The sequence below is a fragment of the Xyrauchen texanus genome, chromosome 32 (genome assembly GCF_025860055.1).
Source record: "Xyrauchen texanus isolate HMW12.3.18 chromosome 32, RBS_HiC_50CHRs, whole genome shotgun sequence".
NCBI classification, from domain to species: Eukaryota; Metazoa; Chordata; class Actinopteri; order Cypriniformes; family Catostomidae; genus Xyrauchen; species Xyrauchen texanus.
Window position 1 is genome coordinate 6,094,282 of NC_068307.1, and position 21,927 is coordinate 6,116,208.

The following is a 21,927-nucleotide window of genomic DNA, read 5'->3' on the forward strand; positions in this document are numbered from 1 at the left end:
GCATGTGCTTGAACAGACAGGATAACAAACGTCATGGGATGACCCAAGTCAACAAATTGGAAATAATTCAACATTTCTGGGAGTACAGTGGGAAAAGCTATAAAACTATAACTCAAAACTATACCCATTTATACAGACCAATGTAAAATATTGACGGTCCCTTATGTTTACGTCCTGTATATGCGGTCGTACATTGGGGAAACCCGGAATTTTATGTAAGAGGAAAACCCCACTATTGCAGCGCAATTACGCTGCAGGTTGTAATAGAAAGTTAAGAAAACAAAAACAGCAACAACTCTGGAAATAATGCAAAGAACGTGGTAAAAAATAGTGAAGTCTTCCTCAAATACCATTTTTGCTATTTAAAGAAACGTTGTGGGGAAATTTACTGACCGAGCCCCATGTATACGGGAGTAAAAAGTGAGCTGCTTATACAGTGTAAACGGGAAAGCTTTCTCGCAAAAAGCTGCTTGCTGGTGTCCATGTAAACATAGTCACTATTAATATTAAATTCAGCATCACCTCCTCCTTTCATTCTTACATAAATGACATAAGACACCCTTTTCTAAGTGTACTAAAGCATTCAAAACAGATTCATAATGCATCTCCCAAAACAATGAACTCCCAGGCTTTGATGTTTTAACGCTATATAAAGTCTCTTTGTTAACTAATCTAATCTTTCGCAGTGACTTGCATCCTCATCCTGTTCTCCGGCCTCCATCAAGTCATTTGCATCTAGTAGTCTATCACTCTAAGGCACACATTAACAAAGCATGTGCATACAAAGAAACAGCCAGGAAAATGGCTGAGGTGAAGCCAGCATTTGTCAGAGTCTTGAGTTTCTAATAATATGAAGTTGGAGTCTAGAGTCCCGCATTCCAGCAATTGCAATTCAGGTCAAGTAATTTCCTATTCTGCTAAGCGATATCACTACTAATGTAACACTAACATGTTTGCACACTGCCCAGTAATAAACTGAATTATTTAAAGAATTAACAAAATTAACAAATTAAAACCCTAATACAGAACTGCTTTTAGGTCTGCAAAACAGACCTTCTGATGTATAGCCATTACAAATCGTAACTTTAAAAATGTAAAACTAGATTTTCACAATTTGAGAAAAAAATGACTGGTGCAAAAGTGCAAAAGTGGCTGCCACAGTGCTAGGTTGTTTTGAATCATTGCCAGAGTGTTGCTATATGGTTGTTAAGGTGTTCTAAGTGGTTGCTAGGGCATTGTTACTGTAGTTGGTTTCTAGGGTGTTCTAGTTCACTTGTTTAGAAAAGTAATGTCATTTTAAATCCGTTGTCACATGCATTTTAAATGTGATAATGTCATTATCATTTATATTGTATATGCGATTTATTAATAAAAAAAAAATTGGGGGTTACTTTTTAAATTATCCTGAAAAGCTGCGGGCGAAGATTTAAAGAGATTCATCAATGTTTACATGAAACCTACACTACTGCTTAAATGGCAGGTTCCAGTGTGACAACCTCATATATTGTGACAACATATCCCACTACTGATGCAAGTTGTCACAAAAGGATAGAGTTGTGTTCAATGAACTGTATCTTTTTTACTGGGCAAACATCAAAACGGATTAATAACTTTTTTGTAGCCAAGACTTCAAGGTATGTGGCTATGCAGAAATTGACCCAACCTGAGAAATATTCACTGGAATAAAAGTGTGAAAACTAGCTTCGGTCTCACCTATAGCAAACAGCAGACACAATTAGTTTTATGTGACTGTAAAGACAGACAACAACATTAACTAGTTTATGTTTTAAATATTGCGAATTGAACTGCGATATGATAAACAAAAAACTTGTAAAGGATTACTTTCCCCCAAACTTTGGTAATGTTTTGTCCATGTTTTACTGGCAATTAAAAGACTAAGGCTGCTCTTTGAGGATTCACACTTGAGTTCTCTTAAAAAGAACTTGAATATTACTGTAATATTCTATTTATTATTAATATTATACAATAGTAGTACACTCACTTAGCACTTTAATAGGAACACAATGGTCCTAATAAAGTTCCAGACGCGGTCTTCAGCTGTTGTTGCCCATTAGCCTCAATGTTTGACGTGTTGTACATTCTGAGATGCTATTCTGATCACTACAATTGTACAGAGTGGTTAACTGAGTTACTGTAGATTTTCTGTCAGCTCAAACCAGTTTGGACATTCTCAGTTGACCTCTCTCAACAACAAGGTGTTTCTATCCAGAGAACTGCCGCTCACTGGATGTTCTTTGTTTTTGGTACCATTTTGAGTAAATTCTAGAGACTGTTGGGCATGAAAATCCCTGGAGATCAGCAGTTACAGAAATACTCAAACCAGCCCGTCTGGCACCAACAATCATGCTACATTCGAAATCACTGAGATCACATTTTTTCCCCATTCTGATGGTTGATGGGAACATTAATTGAAGCTCCTGATCCATATCTGCATGATTTTATGCATTGCACTCCTACAACACAATTTCATTATCAACTACTTGTTAACTCAGATATAGAATGCAATTCTCACACCTGTAATTTCTGAACTGTGTGTGTACAGAACAGTATTAAGAACTCAGGTGAATAGACAACCGTATTTATCCTGCATTGTGTAAGTGGCCAGAGAGACCCCTTACAAGACAATGTGCAATGCTCTTGTGTAGACTAGTGTAAAACACACATTCAAATCCTTAGTTTGTTTACTGATTGTGATGGATAAATCTTTGCTGAGAGCTGCATTGTTCTACACTGGGAAAGATTCTTATCTTAATTGCTCTTGAAAATAACAGTATGGTGTATGCAATCAACTCTCTTGTGCAAAAAAAAAACTTGATTTCTTATGGCATTTAACGAACTCGATGAGTGACTTCCAGATATGTTATTCAACACAGACCTTTTACTCACTACTACCAAACTAACAATAGCTGATAATGGCTAGTAGTGACACCCTGGTTTACGGACTACATGCACAGAAGGCCAGGGTGAAGTGAAAAGTGGCTAAAAAGCTACGATTAGAACTTAGAGGTGCAATACTGCAGATATTGTTGGCTTTTTTATTACAAATTGTTTATGTTCCTCTTTGGATAAAAGCATCTGCTAAATGTCCAAATGTATATGTAAAACCAGAAACAAAGGGAGGAAATCACTGAGCATGCCCATTTGTCTTATTGTGTTCAAGATAAGCCAAAATACTTTAATAAAGCAAAAGCGCCACTGACCTACAAGTCAAACTTTGGTGTGAATGTGCTTGAAATTGGCATAAAAAAGAATTCACCATAGAAAAAGTAATTCCTTGACTGTGGCATTATTCACCCCTCAAAAATCTCATATGGGGTTTGTATTGTAAATGCCCAGCTTCAGAGGCTGTCTTGAATTCATTTCCTTCAGAAAGAGTCATGGCTGCTTTTCTACTCGGTCTGTCAGCTCAGAAAAGAGAATTACTGCTACAGCTCACATTTTTAAGCAAGAGGTGCAGAGAGAATAAAGGGAAATTTCTCAAGGACAGTAAAACATTTAGGCACTCTGCAGAATTCACACACTTATTATAATTCTTATGACATTGTCTCAAAGAGTAATGGACATCTAATTTCAAAAGCAGAAGCACATGTTTGGTTAGTTTTCATATGGTGGTGGATAGATGTCCACTTGAAACAAGAACATTTGATTGAGACCTTCATTAAAGAACATAAACATACAGATGGTCTTTGGTTTTTGCAAGGTTTTTTGAAGCATTTTGGGGGCAAGGGAATAGAGAAACCACTTTTACTGAGAAAGCAGCACCCAGTTGGTAGGTTTCAAGTGCAAAAACTGGATTTTTTTTCAACCATTTTGAGAAATTATGCATTCTGACTTCAAATGCTCTCATCAAACTAGGCATATGGACAGGTTTTAATAGGGCATATAGTATTTCACAAGGTTCTGAACTTTCTGTTTTCTCCATTTCATATCATCACTTTTTGTGTATGTATATACTGTATTTACACAGTATATATATATATATATATATATATATATATATATATATACACACACAGTACATACAATTATAAAGTATATTAAGCTTGTCATTTTACTAAAACTATGTTCTGTCATGTGATTGCTTTATGTGCGCTTGCCAGACAGTTTTCGGATGGCTTAAAGACCTTATTGAATCAGAATGGAATTTTTGTGGCTTTTAGTCCATGTCTGTTAGCTTTGAAGACATCTATATGCCAGTGTACTCCAAAAGTGGACAGAATTCAATTTTAGCAGATGTACACATTTAAAATCCAATCTTCCAGGAAAACTCAATAATATTGATGACTCATATTGCACTCAGGGGTGTAAACTAATATTTGTCCAATAAAAAGCTTTCTAGAATGAGAATGCTCCTTCCCTTAATGCCACCTCCCTCCAACTAGGAATCAAAAACTACAGTATAAGCTATAAAAAAGGCACAATCCCTTCAATATGCCCCACCCAAAATTCCTGTTTCAACAGAAAATACATCAACACAGGGCAGCTAACAATGGAGCCCCAGAGGACAGGTAGGGAATGTATTTTCTGAAATAGTTCTCTCACAAAATGTTTTATTTTCCCTCGAAATACTTTACATCCCTTCAAAATAAGTTTTGCATTCTCTCTAGTGGTCGACCGGTATATTGCCGAGGACAATAAATCGAGAAGGGTCTGTCTGAGTCCTGCAAGACTACTACAAATCATGCCTGTGGAGCAGAACGTGGTCATGTGCCTGCCACTGGGGAGAGAGGAAGCGGTAAGGGCCATCATCTGGTGATTAATGATGCGTAACACCTGTGTCTCGTTACAGTGACGATGGAGATGAGCTTGAAAAGCTGCCGAGAATGCCAGTAAGGAGGAGAGAGTTGTCTGAAGCTGAAAAGCCATTTCTTTATTTGTGAAGCTAAATCTTTATTGACATGAAGCTGACAACGGTTGAATAAAAGCTGTTCTACCTGGACTACCACCTGCTCCATTCTTCCTTCTTGCTGGAACCTTTACACTGATGCCAAAACCTGTGAATCGAAGGAAGACTGGTCGCCATGCACACCTCACTGCTGGGCGAAGTCATCCGCGCCCTGGCTAGCATCCAGGAGACCCATCACCAAGCCCTGCTTGCCCAGGAGAGACGTTTTCAGGAGCTCCTCCAAGCCCAGGAAGAGGATCAGCAGGCTCTAAGAAGCTGGCTAGCTCCAGGCGGATCCTCTGCTGCAACCCCGGAGGCAGCGATGAAGCCGCACCTCCTCCTGATGAAGATGGGCCCTCGGGACAACCCGGAGGTGTTCCTGGGCCTCTTTGAACACTTAGCCACCACCTCCGGCTGGTCACAAGCCCAGAGGACCCTCAACTTTCTACCGCTGTCCTGCAACGTGTGGGCCGCACCCCCGAACAACATCGCCAGTGGTTCCGCTCCCTTACACTGAGTGAGGTTGGCTGCTGGTTTGCATTTGCCCAACAGCTCCGCGACGCCTGCCGAAAATGGGTGCTAGCTGGGGAAGGGCGTGGCTTGGAGGACATAATAGAGCTGGAGCAGATGACCATTCACCTGCCCAGGAAAACTGCGGAATGGTCTAGTGAATACTCAAGCCCATGAAAATACAACTCAGTTATTAGTCCTGAGGAGCCGTCGGGAAACCCTTTTCCAGGCGGCTCACCACAATACTATGATGGGTCACTCAGGACAAGAAAGAACACTGCACTGTTTAATGGCTCTCTTTTATTGGCCGGGCCATTACACAGATGGGGTGCAGCATGCCGTGAATGTCAGTTGTTGAATCTACCGGCCACCCCAAGAGCGGCATTACGCACGTTACTGCTAATCGAGGACCCCTTCGGTCCTCGTCAGGCCATTAGAACGATCAGCATGCAGAAATCGGTTTGTCTTAGTCCTGGTGGATTACGCAATGCGATATCCGGAAGCAGTACCCCTAGACAACATGTCAGCATGCAGTGTTTCGGAGGTACTCTTCAAAATTATCTCCCGGGTGGGTATTCTGAAAGAAATCCTCACCGACCATGGCACTACGTTTATGTCATGCACACTACGCAAACTTGAATTGCTGGGGATTAAATTGCAAGGACCCTTTTAGGTTACACGGCGAGTCGGGCCTCGATTATGAAGTTAAACGAATGGATAGAGGTGGGGCATGTAAAATTTACCACCTCAACCTCCTTAAATTATGGAGAGAGGTGGTCCCCATATCCAAATGGTAAATTGTCTGCACTTATATTACCAATGCGCTTTACACTGTGTCCAATTCACCCATTCACACACACATTCCCACTCACACACCAATGGCAACAGACCTGCCATGCAAGGCACTAGCCTGCCATTGGGAGCAACTTGGGGTTCAACTTGGGTCTTGCCCAAGGACACTTCGGCATGTGGAGTCGTGTGGGCCAGGAATCGAACCGCCAACCCTGCGATTAGTGGCTGACCCGCTCTACCATCTGAGCCACAACCGCTCATATGTCACTAGTAGTTCCGGAGAGGGCGATGTTTGAGATGGGGTTAATAGAAGAATTGCACAGCGATTGGGCGAGCCCAGTTGTTCTTGTACCTAAGAGTGACAGGTCAGTCCTGTTCTGTGTTGATTACCAGAAAGTCAATGCTGTGTCAAAATTTTACATATACCCAATGCCCGAATTGACAAACTGCTCTATCGGTAGGGTGCGACTCAATTTTATTCGACGCTGGATTGGACAAGGGATATTGGCAGATCCCATTAAATGGCCTTTTCCACACCGTCTGGATTACACCAATTTGTCACTCTTCTGTTCAGTTTGTTCGGGGCTCCCGCCATGTTCCAGCACCTCATGGATAATTCAAATGGACCAGCATATCAGAGACGCATATGAGCATGTTAACGTGATCGCAGAACTGGATCAAAACTGTGTCCCTCTGACTCACAAATGTTTCATGATGGTCAGTTAGTGACATTCCACTAACTGAGTCGTAAGCGGTGTGCGAGAAAGTGGAAGCGCGGAAAGAGGGCGGGGGTCCATGCTAGGCTAAAAACAAACCCTAGCCGGCCGGCTCTCCCGTCTATCCTGCTCTCAAATGTTTGCTCCCTGGACAATAAACTGGACTATATCCGACTCCAGCAGGCTACGCAGCGTGAGTTTAGAGACTGCTGCGTCTTTGTTTTCACGGAGACGTGGCTCAGCGACAGAGTTCCGGATGCCGCCATTCAGCTAGACGGGCTCGCCTCGTTTCGTGCCGACAGAAATACAGCTCTCTGCGGTAAGACTCGCGGTGGTGGCTTGTGTGTTTACATCAACACGAATGGTGCAAGAACTCTATGCTAGTCTCTAGTTACTGTTCATCGCTGTTGGAGCTTGTGACTGTTAGATGCAGACCTTTTATCTACCACGGAATTCACCACTGTTTGCATAACCGAGTTTACATTCCCCAGCCTAACGCTAAGGAAGCGCTCTGTGAACTGTATGGGGCTATGAGCTGAACTGCAGAACGCTCACCCCGACGGACTGTTTATTGTCGCCAGAGATTTCAACCATGCAAATCTCAAGACAGTGCTCCATAAATTCCATCAGTATGTGGACTTTGCAACGAGAGGGCTGAACGGCTTGATCTTGTTTACACAAACATCCCAGGCGTGTACCGGCGGAGCCCCGCCCCCACCTCGGCTACTCAGACCACATCTCTGTTATGTTAATTCCAGCATACAGACCGCCAGTCAGACGCACAAAACCGCTTCAGAAGCAGGTGAAAACCTGGCCAGCAGGAGCCATCTCTGCTCTTCAGGACTGTTTTGAGTGTACTGACTGGCACATGTTCAGGGAGGCTGCAACATATGGCGATTCTACCAACTTGGAGGAATACACAGCATCTGTGACCAGCTACATCAGCAAGTGCATTGATGATGTCACTTTCTCCAAGACCATCACCACACGCTCCAACCAGAAGCCATGGATGACTGCGGAGGTGCGACGCTGCTGAGGTCCCGAGACTCGCCTTCAGAGCAGGCGATAAGGCAGCCCTAAGAACAGCTAGGGCCAAACTGTCACGGGCAATCAGAGAGGCAAAGCGCGACACGCCCAGAGAATCCACAGTCACTTCCAGGACAGCGGTGACACGCGCGCATGTGGCAGGGCATCCAGGCCATCACCAACTACAGGACAACATCAGTTGCCTGTGACAAAGATGCCTCCCTTCCAGATGCGCTGAACGACTTCTACGCCGGTTTGAAGTGCAGAACGACGTGATGGCGAGGAAGTCCACCCCTCCTCCCAACGCACCAGGTGCTCTGTCTTGCCACGGCAGATGTGAGGAAAACTCTATGTAGAGTCAACCCACGGAAGGCTGCTGGACCAGACAACATTCCTGGCAGAGTGCTCAGAGGATGTGCAGACCAGCTAGCAGATGTTCTTACCGACATCTTCAACATCTCTCTGAGCATCGCCGTTGTTCCAACGTGCTTCAAGGCCACCACCATCATCCCCATGCCAAAGAAGTCTTCAGTGTCCTGCCTCAACGACTACCGCCCCGTCGCGACTTACACCCATCATCATGAAGTGCTTCGAGAGGCTCGTCATGAGGCAGATTAAGACCCAGCTGCCCCCTCACTAGACCCACTGCAGTTTGCGTGATCGCTCAAACCGCTCAACGGACGATGCCATCACCACAACCCTCCATCTGGCCCTCACCTACCTAGACAATAAGGACTCATACGCTCGAATGCTGTTCATAGATTTCAGCTCAGCATTCAACACAATCATTCCCCAGCACCTGATTGGAAAGCTGAACCTGCTGGGCCTGGACACCTCCCTCTGCAACTGGATCCTGGACTTCCTGACTGGGAGACCTCAGTCAGTCCGGATCGGGAACAGCATCTCCACCACCACCACACTGAGCACTGGGGCCCCCCAGGGCTGTGTGCTCAGTCCACTGCTGTTCACTCTGCTGACTCACGACTGTGCAGCAATGCACAGCTCGAATCACATCATCAAGTTCGCCGATGACACCGTGGTGGGTCTCATCAGCAAGAACAACGAGTCAGCATACAGAGAGGAGGTGCAGCGGCTGACGAACTGGTGTACAGCCAACAACCTGTCCCTGAATGTCGACAAAACAAAAGAGATGGTTGTTGACTTTAGGAGAGCACAAGGTGAACACACTCCGCTGAACATCGACGGCTCCTCTGTGGAGATCGTCAACAGCACCAAATTCCTCGGTGTTCACCTGGCGGAGAACCTCACCTGGTCCCTCAACACCAGCTCTATCACCAAGAAAGCCCAACAGCGTCTCTACTTTCTTCGAAGGCTGAGGAAAGCACATCTCCCAACCCCCATCCTCACTACATTCTATAGAGGGACTATTGAGAGCATCCTGAGCAGCTGCATCACTGCCTGGTTTGGGACTTGCACCGTTTCGGACCGCAAAGCCCTGCAGAGGATAGTGAGGACAGCTGAGAAGATCATTGGGGTCTCTCTTCCCTCCATCAAAGACATTTACAAAAAACACTGTATCCATAGAAGCAACCAGCATTGTGGACTGACCCCACACCCTCACACAAACTCTTTACCCTCCTCCCGTCTGGCAAGAGGTACCGAAGCATTCGGGCCCTCACGGCCAGACTGTGTAACAGCTTCTTCCCCAAGCCATCAGACTTCTCAATACTCAGAGACTGGTTTGACACACACGTGTCCTGAGTTGCACTTTAATAACTGTCACTTTATAACTGTCTGCTACCTCAATAACTGCTATGTGCATAGAACATTATCTCATAGTATGTTATGTTTACATTTTTTAGAAACTGTCATCTTTTTGCACTACTGAGTACTGGTCGGCACTGCACTGTCTATTGTCCTGTTCATTGTCAGTAATTTGTTGTACTGTCCTGTACTTTTTGCACATGTTTGCACGTGCACTTTATATAGGTATAGATAGGTAGTTTATATAGGTATTTTATTTCGATGTGTTGTCTCATGTGGTCCTATGTTGGTCCTTTGTTGTTTTTATGTAGCACCACGGTCCTGGAGGAACGTTGTCTCGTTTTGCTGTGTACTGTACTAACTGTATATGGTTGAAACGACAATAAAAACCACTTGACTTGACTTGACTCCTTTAATACAGGTAATCCTTTAAAAAAACAGATAATTCAGCTTGACATGTTGCATTTGTGCTTACATAAAATTTCAACTGCGTTGTTTTTTTTTTCGTGCTTTCTATGTACTTTACTCTGTAGTCCAGGATATTCACCCACAAGACTAGCAAAAGACGTGTACCATGTGAATGCTGAAAAAACAAATCTAACACATACAACATAGGAAATACAACTTCAAAGCCATATGTGCCAACTCGACAGGCATTTTGAACATTCTTTGAACATTCTTGTCTTTCTTATGTCACGATACACTGACGAAAGTTCAGACTATATCAGGGGACATAACACACCCTCGATCAAGCTGTATTTCTCAACTCTTTCAGCTGAAACAAGGGGAAAGCATGCTGTTTGCTCCCAGCCCTTTCCAATATGAACAGAAAACATCAAAAATCCTAGAGAGATAAATCTACTCCACAACAGACTCTGCTGCTCCTGTATTATTTATCACAAACAAGGAATGATAGCACTGCACCCATGACTGACATACATTGACTCAAACCCATTTCTCTGTGTTGTCTTTTGTGTCATAACTCTATTGTGCTGTGCTGATATGTTTCAGATGGTGCTGGAGTCTCTGTTGAACATTTAATCTTCAAGCTCTGCTCCATCAGAGTCCTCAGGAAAACAGCACTATCTGTATGTTGCTTTGAGTGCATCCATGATTGAAGATGATTAGTCACCAATGTCTATGTTATCCACTACCTCTACCCCATTCAGCTGCAGTTGACAGGCAACAATCTGCTCTGGGAATATAAATCATGGTAGAATGAACAAGCATTTTTAAGGACTGTGGATTTTCATTGCTTATTTAAAAAAGAAAGATCCTGATCTACTTAACACAATCTCTGAAGTTCATAACGCAATGCTCCCTCCCCAGTCCACTAGAAAAATACAAAGGCAATGAGATCTCTACTGTTATATCCAATGCACTCTGATATCATATTCTGAATTGGAATTTGCATGCATTGGGGACAGAGAGAACTCTGTAGATGTTTTATTCACAGATGAATGTAAAATACAATCATAAGCAATTTACATTGAGCAGAATAAAGCCTTAGGTTGACAGGCAAGATTGGAATAAATGTGCATTTTTACAAAGTACAATGCATGAGAAGCTCTACCATGCCAGCTATTTTACCACAAACTCATATTTTCAGGGATCCAGAGAGCATACATTAGCCACAATGATCTGTTTGTTCTATTCCATATGATTTGGACACAAACACGGATGCCATTCATCTCAGAAATTGCTAAGATGAATCGTCTCAGGCTCTATTTCTCCACATGGAATACAATTTTCTGGCATCAGCTCTTGAACAAAGTGGCCAACATGATTATATTGAACTATCTTTCTAGTTTAAACATGTCTGATTTGTTAAAATCCAATAACATGCATTTGAATACTACAGTAATACATTATAAGCTGCGATGAGCAACATTTTGTCACCGTAAGTGTATGAGGCTTCGCACAACTTCGCATGACGTCCGCCTCTTCAAAAATGTAACTGTGTGTCACATTGACGCAGACGACAACATCTGTGATTGGTCTGCATTGTTACCGCCCTCAGCATGACAAGAAGTGTGATATAATTGTTAACCTTTTCGGTGTAAAGTTATATCCAACTTTACATCTTCGTTGCCATGATGACGTAACTGCATAAACTCTAAAACAACTGTAAAAAATTATGATTAAAACAACTTTATTGCTCACAAGTTGTTGTTTTTCTTTTCTCCCCAATTTGGAATGCCCAATGCGCTCTAAGTCCTTGAGATGGCGTAGTGACTCGCACACAATCCGAGTGGCGGAGGATGAATCTAAGTTGCCTCCGCGTCTGAGATCGTCCATCCGCGCATCTTATCCTGTGGCTTGTTGAGCACGTTACCGCGGAAACATAGCATATCCACGCACAACTCACCACACGCCACACCGAGAGCGAGAACCACATTATAGCAAACATGAGGAGGTCACCCCATGTGACTTTACCCTGCCTAGCAACCAGGCCAATTGCTAGGCAGACCTGGCTGGAGTCACTCAGCACGCCCTGGATTCACACTCACGACTCCAGGGGTGGCAGTCAGCGTCAATGCTCGCTGAGCTACCCAGGTCGCCCGATGCACAAGTTTTAACAGAAGTAGTGCTTTCATAAAATCACCCCCATCCACTTCCATTTTAAGTGCGTCACTGTAACCTCGTTTTTGTGTTAATCAATATAATGCCACAAATGCTGTTGATTGAGCTTAACTTGTATTGAACCCAGAATATTCCTTTAAGGACTTGCCTTATCACAGCTTATAATATATTACTGTAGTATTCAAATGCATGTTATTGGATTTTAACAAATCAGACATGTTTAATCTAGAAAGATAGATAGTTCAATTTAATCATGTTGGCCACTTTGTTCAAGAGCTGATGCCGGAAAGATTTTATTCCATGTGGAGAAATAGAGCCTGAGACGATTTATCTTGAGATGAATTGTCTTCGTGTATGTGTCCAAAGCATATGGAATTGAACAAAAAGATCATTGTGGCTAATGTATGCTCCCTGGATCTCTGAAAATATGAGTTTGTGGTAAGAGTTGGTTATTTTGCCTAAATGCATAGAAGAGTTTAAAAAGACAACCATTGTGTGTTGGTCAAGCAGGCAGTTTTTTTGTAATTGTATAAAAAAATTTCAGCATGTAGCATCAAAGTATGCCACAATATTTATTTATTATTATTTAAGTGACACAAAAGCAAGCATACATTATATGCCAGATTTATTCTCTCTCTTTATGTCAGGCAACATGCTTAGTATACATTATGTACCTAAATACTACATACTTTGATTAACTTGTTTTTAATGCTTTAATAATTTAATAAATACTTTTGAATCCATTAATTGCATTGCATTTGCTTATTTCGGAAATGTACAGTTATTTCGGAAATGAAGGAATTTTTTCTCAATACAATAGCATTTGGTTTTGTACTCACAAAACAACACAGACGCACCAACGCAGAACTATAAATGCAAACCAACACATGGAGCCTACGACATAGGTTCGAATAAGAAGTAGAAACCGTCCTTAAGGCTAACATTCTGCCTTACATCTTTTGTGTTCCATTGAAGAAAACTGGTTAAGAACAACATGAGAGTGAGTAAATTATAACAGAATTTTCGTTTTTGGGTAAACTGTCCCTTTAAGTGGATCTATGTTACTTTTAAAAATCTCTGGCAAAGAAATCACCATCTTGACTTAATTATATATTTTAAAGGATCAAATCAATATGGATCTCAGCACACTTAATTCACAATCTTATAGCACGTTCAATAAAAGATAAAAAACGAATTCACGGATAACGGTTTTGCTGTGTGAGGCTAGAAATGTGACAAAACAAACAAATATGGGTATAAACTTAAATGTAGACTCTACTTCCTGCAATAAGCGTCAACCTTGAGGGGAAAAATAAATCTCTAGAGTGCCGTCCTTATCATTATCTCAGTGTGGCTTTGACTCTCTTTAAGTCTTAATGGGAACAGAGCCTAGATGCATTTGAATGAGGTGAATGCAGTTATCATTTATTAACATATCATTTATTATTTATTTTCAGTGCCTAAAGTTAGACGTTTCTCTCAGTTTTGAACATTTCAAAAGTGCGAACATGGGCTCCTCTGAATTAAGCTGGAACCTCATTAAGTAATCTCCTTAAATAACAGCCTTGGTTCAGAACTGATCAATAACGTTCACAACAGACAGTCCACGAGCAATCAAATGTGTGTTTAACTTGTCCATCGTGTGTTTAACTTGTCCAAAATTCATACATAGTGGCATATTGGATTTTGCATAGGCTTTATGCTTTTAAAGCAGTTTTGGAAACTTTCCATCACTTTTTTTCCACCACAAAATCTGCATCTGTCATTTGATTCCAGATAACAAGTCTCCCATAAAACTTATCGCCATACCAGGCAATCATAATTGGCGGGTGTGATGCATCTTGCAAAAGAAACAATCTAGATCACTACCTCTGACTTTAAAGTCAATGCACATGTCGGTAATGTTGGTGTGTGCAAAGCCTGCCAAACGTATTATCAGTACAGTATGCCTCCACTTTCCCTGATTATCGTGCTCATGCAATGCAGACAGGCAAACTGTTGAGAGCTCCAAGTGTTTCTATCCGGTGAGAGCTGTTTATTTTGAGCAATGGCCAACTGGCATTCTGCAAGATAACTAATTCCTCTGCTTATCTTACTAATTGTGCAATGTTGCCTTTTGGTTGAAGTAGCCTTGTCACAATGATCTGGACTAACCTCTCCAGTCCAAGACTTCACTCTTAGTATAATCAGGGAAGACACTTAACTTAGAGAATTTTTTTTAGTTAATGTCTTGGTCATACAAAAATAGAGGTTCGTTAATCTTATGGAGATATGCTGCTGACCATGCATAAACAATGCAAGCTCAGACAAGACAAAACGGTGTGACTTGGCCGGCACATAGTTTCTAAACAATGAGAAATGATAACAGAATAAGTTATTAGATCTTATTCAAAGAGTTACATTTATCAACCTTATGCAAACTACAGTTTTAGAAAAAAGAGTTTTGCATTTGGCAACAGAATGATCGTTCATTCAACTTCTATTTGGATGAATCTTGTGAAAACAAGGCCAGGTCACAATTCATCCAAAATCAAATGAAAAACAATTACAAATTACAGAAAATGATGCTCTATTTCAGGACCATTAAGATGTTTTGCATTGCGACATTAATTTCCAGACAATTACACAGATTTTCCCCCAATTTCCCATTAACAAAATGTGTCCAGATGTTTTACTATGCAGTTTTACTAATTTTTTGTAATTCTAATTATTCTGAATGGTAATTCTCATTAGGTTCTCATTAATTTAATACAGTACTTTATACTGTAATGAATGGAACATAATAATGAATATGGGCGGGGGTATGTGTGCATTTGTCATGAAAATAATGTCACAACTAATGTTCCCTCTAATTTTTGTTCTTTCTGAGCAGATCATTTTTCTATTGGGTGGAACCTTTGGCAACCTGAGCGAATAAAATATAATTTTTTTTAGGCTATTACAGTAAATAACAATGGCATGTTACCTTCAAGTGTTCCTCAATGAAGTTAGGATTGCTTCAGGTTTTGAATTACTAAGGTAAATGCCTGGGTAGCTCAGTGGTAAAGACGCTGGCTACCACCGCTGGAGTTCGCTAGTTCAAATCCCAGGACGTGCTGAGTGACTCCAGCCAGGTCTCGTAAGCAACCAAATTGGTCCGGTTGTTAGGGAGGGTAGAGTCACATGGGGTAACCTACTCGTGGTCGCTATAATGTGGTTTATTCTTGGTGGGGCACATGGGGAGTTGAGTGTGGATGCCGCGGTGTATGCCGTGAAGCCTCCACACGTGCTATGTCTCCATGGCAATGCGCTCAACAAGCCACGTGATAAGATGCATGGGTTGTCGGTCTCAGACACAGATGGGATTTGTCCTCCGCCACCCGAATTGAGGCGAATCACTACACAACCACGAGGACTTAAAAGCGCATTGGGAATTGGGCATGCCAAATTGGGAGAAAAAAAACCTTAATGCTATTAAAAAAACATAATAGAAAAGTTGCATTAAAATAGCAAAGACTGAAGTAAAGATCTGATATTTTGACACATACGTAGCCTACCTGATTTTTTTGTTGCATCTGTCTGCATTAACGCAAGACTTAACGAACTGTGGCATTATGACCATGAAACATATTTGAATAAACATATTACAGCATTACAGCATACACAGCATTTTGCTTGTTTCCCATATTTATCACAGCTTTAGCTTCATACTGAAAATTGAATCAATGGAAATGGTTTTCCAACACCCATTTTAGTTTGCAATCAATGTGGATATTTTTTCTGTCTGCACAGGAGCAACATTGGAAGTGCATGGCTGCGAATGTGAGCAGTTTAGAGCGAACAACGGAAAAAATCTTAAAGCGATAGTTCACTCAAAAATGTAAATTCTCTCATTATTTATACACCCTCATGCCATCCCAGATGTGTATGACTGCTGAACACAATTAAACATTTTTAGATGAATATCTCAGCTCTGTACGTCCATTCAATACAAGTGAATGGTGGCCAGAAGTTTGAAGGTCCATAAAGGCAGCATAAAAGAATCCATAAGACTCCAGTGGTTAAATACATTTCTTGAGAAGCAGTATGGTAGGTGAGGGTAAGAAACAGAAGAATATTGAAGTCCTTTTGAACTATAAATCTACTTTCACCAGCCCTCCCATGAGAGTTCATTCACGAGAGTTCTTCTTTTTCAATTTTTTTGCCAATTTGCATTCTTCGTGCATATTGCCACCTACTGGGCTGTTGTGCAAATATGGTTTATTGTTTTTATTTCCTTTGCTTTATCTTTCCCTTTTTTCTCTCTCCCTCCTCCTAGTAGGTGGCAATATGCATGAAGAATGTGAATTGGCAATAAAAAAAACTTAAGATGAAGAACTCGGTCTTCTCGTGAATGTTCATTGCTAGAGAAACTGCAGATTTATAGTAAAACATTACTTAAATATTGATCTGTTTGTTACCCACACCTATTATTACCAATGGAATCTTATGTAATACTTTTTTGGATTTGTCTTTATATGCTTTTTGGGTCTTCAAAAATCTAGTCACCATTCACATGCATTGAAAGGACCTATAGAGCAATATCTTTCTAAAAACCTATTTGTGTGTTCTGTAGAAGAAAAAAACTAACAAACCTCTAGAATGGCATGCAGGATGAGTAAATGATGACTGAATTTTCATTTTTAGGTGAACTATCCCTTTAATGGTCTTGCTGTATCAATAGAAAAAATATAATTTCTTATTACTTTCTTTTGATTATATTTTGAGTATATATGTCCTTTACAGGTTTTGAGAGATTCACATTCACCATTACATTGTGCGGGATTTACTCTCAGTGCAATTTATTTTCCATTTTAACTAATATTTTGTCTGACCTCACCACTCATGAGTCTTGTATCCTTGAAGTCGTTGATGTTATAGAACATCTGAAGTCACGAATCGTTAACTTGTTGCCTCTTTCAAAGGCCTAATTAAATATTTCACAGTTCCAGTTCAAGTCAAGATGAATTATGCAGACAAAACCTATAAAAACCTTTAGTTCAATGTCACAAGCCATTTTCCATTCAATGGTGTGTTTATAGTATAGCTAGCAATGTTTTCTGCTAATTGAAATACACAAGGGTGTCCGTGTGAATATGACTGAGCAGAGAGGATGTACCCAGCGGGAGCAATGTTTGGTTTTGCGATCCAGACGGCCCCCCTGAGTTGAATATTTATGCTCCATCTCACAATTTCTGGGACTAGCGAGAGGCTTTTACCACTTACGTGCTGAAATCAAACATGACAGCAAACAGTTTTCTTAAGCACTGTGTGATACCAGAAATACTTTAATTGGTAACCTGCCATGTGAGCTATGAAAACAATTCAAAGTAGACATCTCGAGAGAGAATTGTTTATTTTGTCTTGTCGTACAGCAGGGCACAGGACCAACTGTATTCCTCAGTAATGTATCACCGTCATCTTTACACAGCTGTGATCGTGTTTGGCAGTTTGCCAAGAACTCAGATTAAGGGTTTGTGGTACCTGGTGAATGTCAACTATAAATCACATTAGTATTAATTATGCACTCAAGCTCTTCAACACAGTTCAGCACTCAAAACACTGATTAAATGACAAACGATTGCTTGTTAACTCACCCTCCAACATCCTGGAATGAGAGCCGAAGGTGTTGTCTGCCTCTTCCTCCTCTCTGAAGTTAAACAAACTGTGGGACTGTTTGTTAGGAGGTGGACTGGTTGGACTAAGCTTGACGGTAGAGAGCAACTGCCACTCATGTTTCCCATCAAGCTTGGTATTGTTTTCTTCTAAGGACTGCACATGTTCTACTGCAGGTTTTCTGTGTTCTACATGATGTTCTTTATGGTCTACAGAAGGTTCTTTGTGGTCCTCTAAAGATGTTGGTAAAGTTTCGATGGGGTCAATACCTGACACAGTCACACTTTGCTCAACAGGACCTGGACTGCTCAGGAGACTTTCATTCTCATCAACGTCAATTGGTTGAATGACATCATCACTTGTAGTTTCATATAAAATGGCTACTTTTTCCCTTGAGGTGCTTTCCTCTTGTTTGGAGCTGTCTGTTTCCACTGTATTGGGGAGAAGCAACTGAATCGAACTCTGTGATACGCTGTTTTGAGCGGTGTGCCATGAAGCTGTGGTTTCCCAGAGTTGAGATGTAGTTTGCTCAACAGTCATTGGAGAGTCTGTAACCGCTTCACTGTATGTAGTGTCTTCCAGTGAATGAACAATATCCCCATCAGTAGTTTCTGTAGGATATGCAAGCAGCTCATTATCAGTATTGCTGTCCACGTCAGTTAAGGCCTCCTGACTGAAGTTGTCTTTGTACAGACTAAAACTCTGGGTCTCTGTGGCATCTTTGTGATTGGAGAATCCGACTCTGTTTGTAGTTTCCACAGGGTGGATGAATTGTTCTCGGTCTGTTTTAAACTTGAGAGGGCCGAATAACTCTTTCCTTGGTTTGTCTTTATGAATGCCAATTTTCATCCTGTCTGTACCATCTTTATGGAAGGGAAGCTGTGGCCTGTCTGTTGTGGATTTATGAAAACCAAACATCTCCCTTAGTTCTTGTTTGGTTCCCTTGTGGAAGGCCTGGTGGGGGGTTAAAGTTTTGGATGACTCAGTAGGAAAGGTAAAATCATGCAGAGATGGATCTAAAGAATCAGTGGGTGGATAATCATAGTCTTCTACATCCTCATCCTCCTCACTGATGTGGCTCGGGCGCAGCTTTAAAGGACGATTGCCATCATTGCGTAAAGCAGGAAGGTAATTTGTATAGGCACCCCTAGAACCTTGACGGTTAAAAATGTGCTGTATGGAGTCTCTGTAGCGCCTCTCTGGTGTGCTTTCTTCAGTTGTTGTTTCGAGCATAGGCTTCGGAACACTACTTGGGTCACAGTTCGGAATTGGATAGCACAGTAGGTTCCCCCCATCATTCGGGCAGTGGCAGACTTGGCAGGGGTCAATTTGGAAAGAGTGTCCTGCTTCGTACTTCTGCTCCTCGTGAACACATCCAACGCGCTCACATTGAATGCACCCATCTGCCGGCTCTGTCAATTCGATGCAGTTAGCTGGAATCTCAGGGCATGGAATAAAATGGCACCTGATCCTTCCTCCGCCCTGCGGGCAGGAGCATTCTGTGCTTCCAAAATCCACAAAGTACGACTCGCCCTCTGGAACCTTACCATTTCTGAAGCCAGCACTGATGCAGTCATAATACTGGTAGCCCTCGCACATGCACCCTGTTTGCACGCAAGTGGAGCAACATGCACCAGTGTCCAAGACCTCTTCAATGCAGTTGTTCAATATGGGACAATTCACGCCAGTGCAATCCTTCTGACAAAGACAGCCACTTATACTCAGCAAAAGGACCAAGTTCAACAGGCCACTGGCCATTTTAACTTGGAAATGCAGCTGGAAAAAGTATCCGGTACACTCTATGCTCAGACCCAAATGGTCACTTCTCCTCTCATGAACTGCAAGCAGTCAGTGAAACCTTGGAGGACAAAGAGAGAGTCGAGTTAGAAAGAGCTCTGAAAATTTCCTGTGGAGCTCTTCCAGCCAGCCCAAAGTCACTGTGTAAAAGCCAACATCTGGCTTCATAGTTGAGCTCACTCTCTTAAGACCATCCCACATTTGAAAATCACAGGGTTGTCCAAGCCTGATCTCATGATAAAGTTCCCCCTTAATCATGAAGCACCATTCATCCTCATTACCATAAAGTGAAAGACATAAGACAAGCAGAGCAGTGTAATATTTCAGCAGCATTAGAGTTGTCATAAAGCAATAATGTTACATCTGATGGGATTTTTAAAGCTTAACCACACCATCTGATTTCTTTTTTTTTATTGTTTTTTCTGATTCGTTTGACATTTATGGGACAACTGTGATTTTCTTCGCTCCGTATTTCAGTTACTACAGGACTATAATGAAGCATGTCATACTGAACTCTTATTCGCAGATGGCAAAGCCAACTGAGATGAACTTAATTTGAGCCAATCAGTTGAGACACAAAGCCACTTTAGTAGTTGATGAGGTGTTTTGTGGGTTAAACACTGAAGAGATTTGAAATAATTAAGCAAAGCTGTGTTTCACTGTAGTAGTGATGACTACAGCATACTGTAGACTGTGTTCTGTTGCTTCAAGTGTTATGAGCCATTTGCATTGAATCGTTTTCAGCAGCCGAGACACGTTATGTTTACTTTAGAAAACGTAGGGAGTCCTGAACGTTCAGATTTCATGGAAGATGAAAGGAATTGCTTTAATGACCCCCAACCAAAACAATTACTTTGACCCGTTCCTCCTTTACTTTAAAAAGAGCAAAAATCAAGGCACTTACAATGGAAGTGAATGGGGTAAATGTCTTTAATGGTTTAAGGCAGAAATGTGAAGCTTATAATTTTATAAAAGCTTTTACATTTATTCTTCTGTTAAAACGTGTGTATTATTTGAGCTGTAAGTTGTGTAACTCATTGTTTTTATGGTTGTTTAAAGCAATTTTGGTTTATATTGTGCCAACATGGCAAAGTGGTTGTAAAATTGGATATAACTTTACACGGATAACGTTAGTAAATTATTTTATTTTACTAAAATTATGTAAACACGCATATTGTTTATGTCTTATGGCTATACTTTTGGAAAAGTATTTTACTTTCAAAAACTGGCCCCCATTCACTTCCATTGTAAGTGCCTCAATGTATCCCAGATTTTAGCTTTTGTTTTATAGAAAAGTAGGCGCAAAGAAAACTTAATTTATGTTGTAATCAATATTATGCCACAAATACTGTTGATTGATCTTAACGTGTATTGAACCTGGAATATTACTTTAAGAAAATCACCACACAAAAGAACGCAGTTTTTTCACAAGAATCGATTTTTAAAAATACATTTGAAAATGATTATGTTAACCGTAGTTTCCGTCAAAATATAACCTAATTAGTTTACTTGGTATTAGCAAACCGTTTTTTTTTTTTTTTTTTTTTTTAACGGTACGGATTGAAAGGGATCCCATATTAAAAAAAATTCTCTCTCTCCTGGTTTTACAGCAGTAACTGAGGTAACTGTGGAGTTTTGACTGAAATTGTGGTCACCATGGTACATTTTCTTAAGAACTGTCAGAGACAACAAGGAATCAAGCGCGCGTTCAAACAGCAGCGCGAGCTCCGTTTCTATTTTACCTGTCTCCTTGCACACACCAAAAAGTTATATAAACAATATGCAGGCGTCGGTCGTGTAACTTTTATAATCTTCCACTGCTGCACAAAACTTGCTTTTGATCATTTTTAAGAGCTTCGAATTTAGTGCACGTGATGAGCATTGTTTTGCTGACTTACCTCGATGTAGTCATTTTCTTTCGTCCGTCCATAGATTAGAAGTTCCAGCGAACTAACTTGCCTTCCCAAGCCTACACAGTGCAGCTTAAACTGCCTTGAGAATTGTAAAGGGGAGGGACAACGTTGAAGACCTCTATACATACAGTAGTACATTGTAGCCTCTGGAATCCATCCATTCAGTCTGAATATGAGGTGCACAAATCCTGCTGTATTCGCACTTGAAAGCAACACTCAATCAATGATCAATAATGTTATTATGAGAATAAAATGATCTGCCTATGCCATCTAATAATAGGCATGCGTTAAGAATATTCCTCTTATAGCTACTATATCTTGTGAC

At 41.2% G+C, this 21,927-nt stretch overlaps 1 protein-coding gene across 3 annotated transcripts in view; it reads right to left on the minus strand.

Moving 5' to 3' along the window:
* LOC127626045 (fibulin-2-like) overlaps positions 1-21,682 on the minus strand; it is a 79,821-nt gene extending 58,139 nt beyond the window's left edge. For 2 of the 3 annotated variants that reach the window (XM_052101570.1, XM_052101568.1), the window contains exons 1-2: positions 21,588-21,682; positions 17,874-19,750 (exon numbers count right to left, since the gene is read on the minus strand). In XM_052101570.1, the coding sequence (XP_051957530.1) occupies positions 17,874-19,650 (1,777 nt within the window). In that variant the 5' untranslated portion in view covers positions 19,651-19,750; positions 21,588-21,682. Of the gene's footprint in view, positions 1-17,873; positions 19,810-21,587 lie in introns of those variants that run through there. The other variant, XM_052101569.1, reaches the window with a different exon arrangement.
* Between the last annotated feature and the right edge of the window lie 245 nt (positions 21,683-21,927).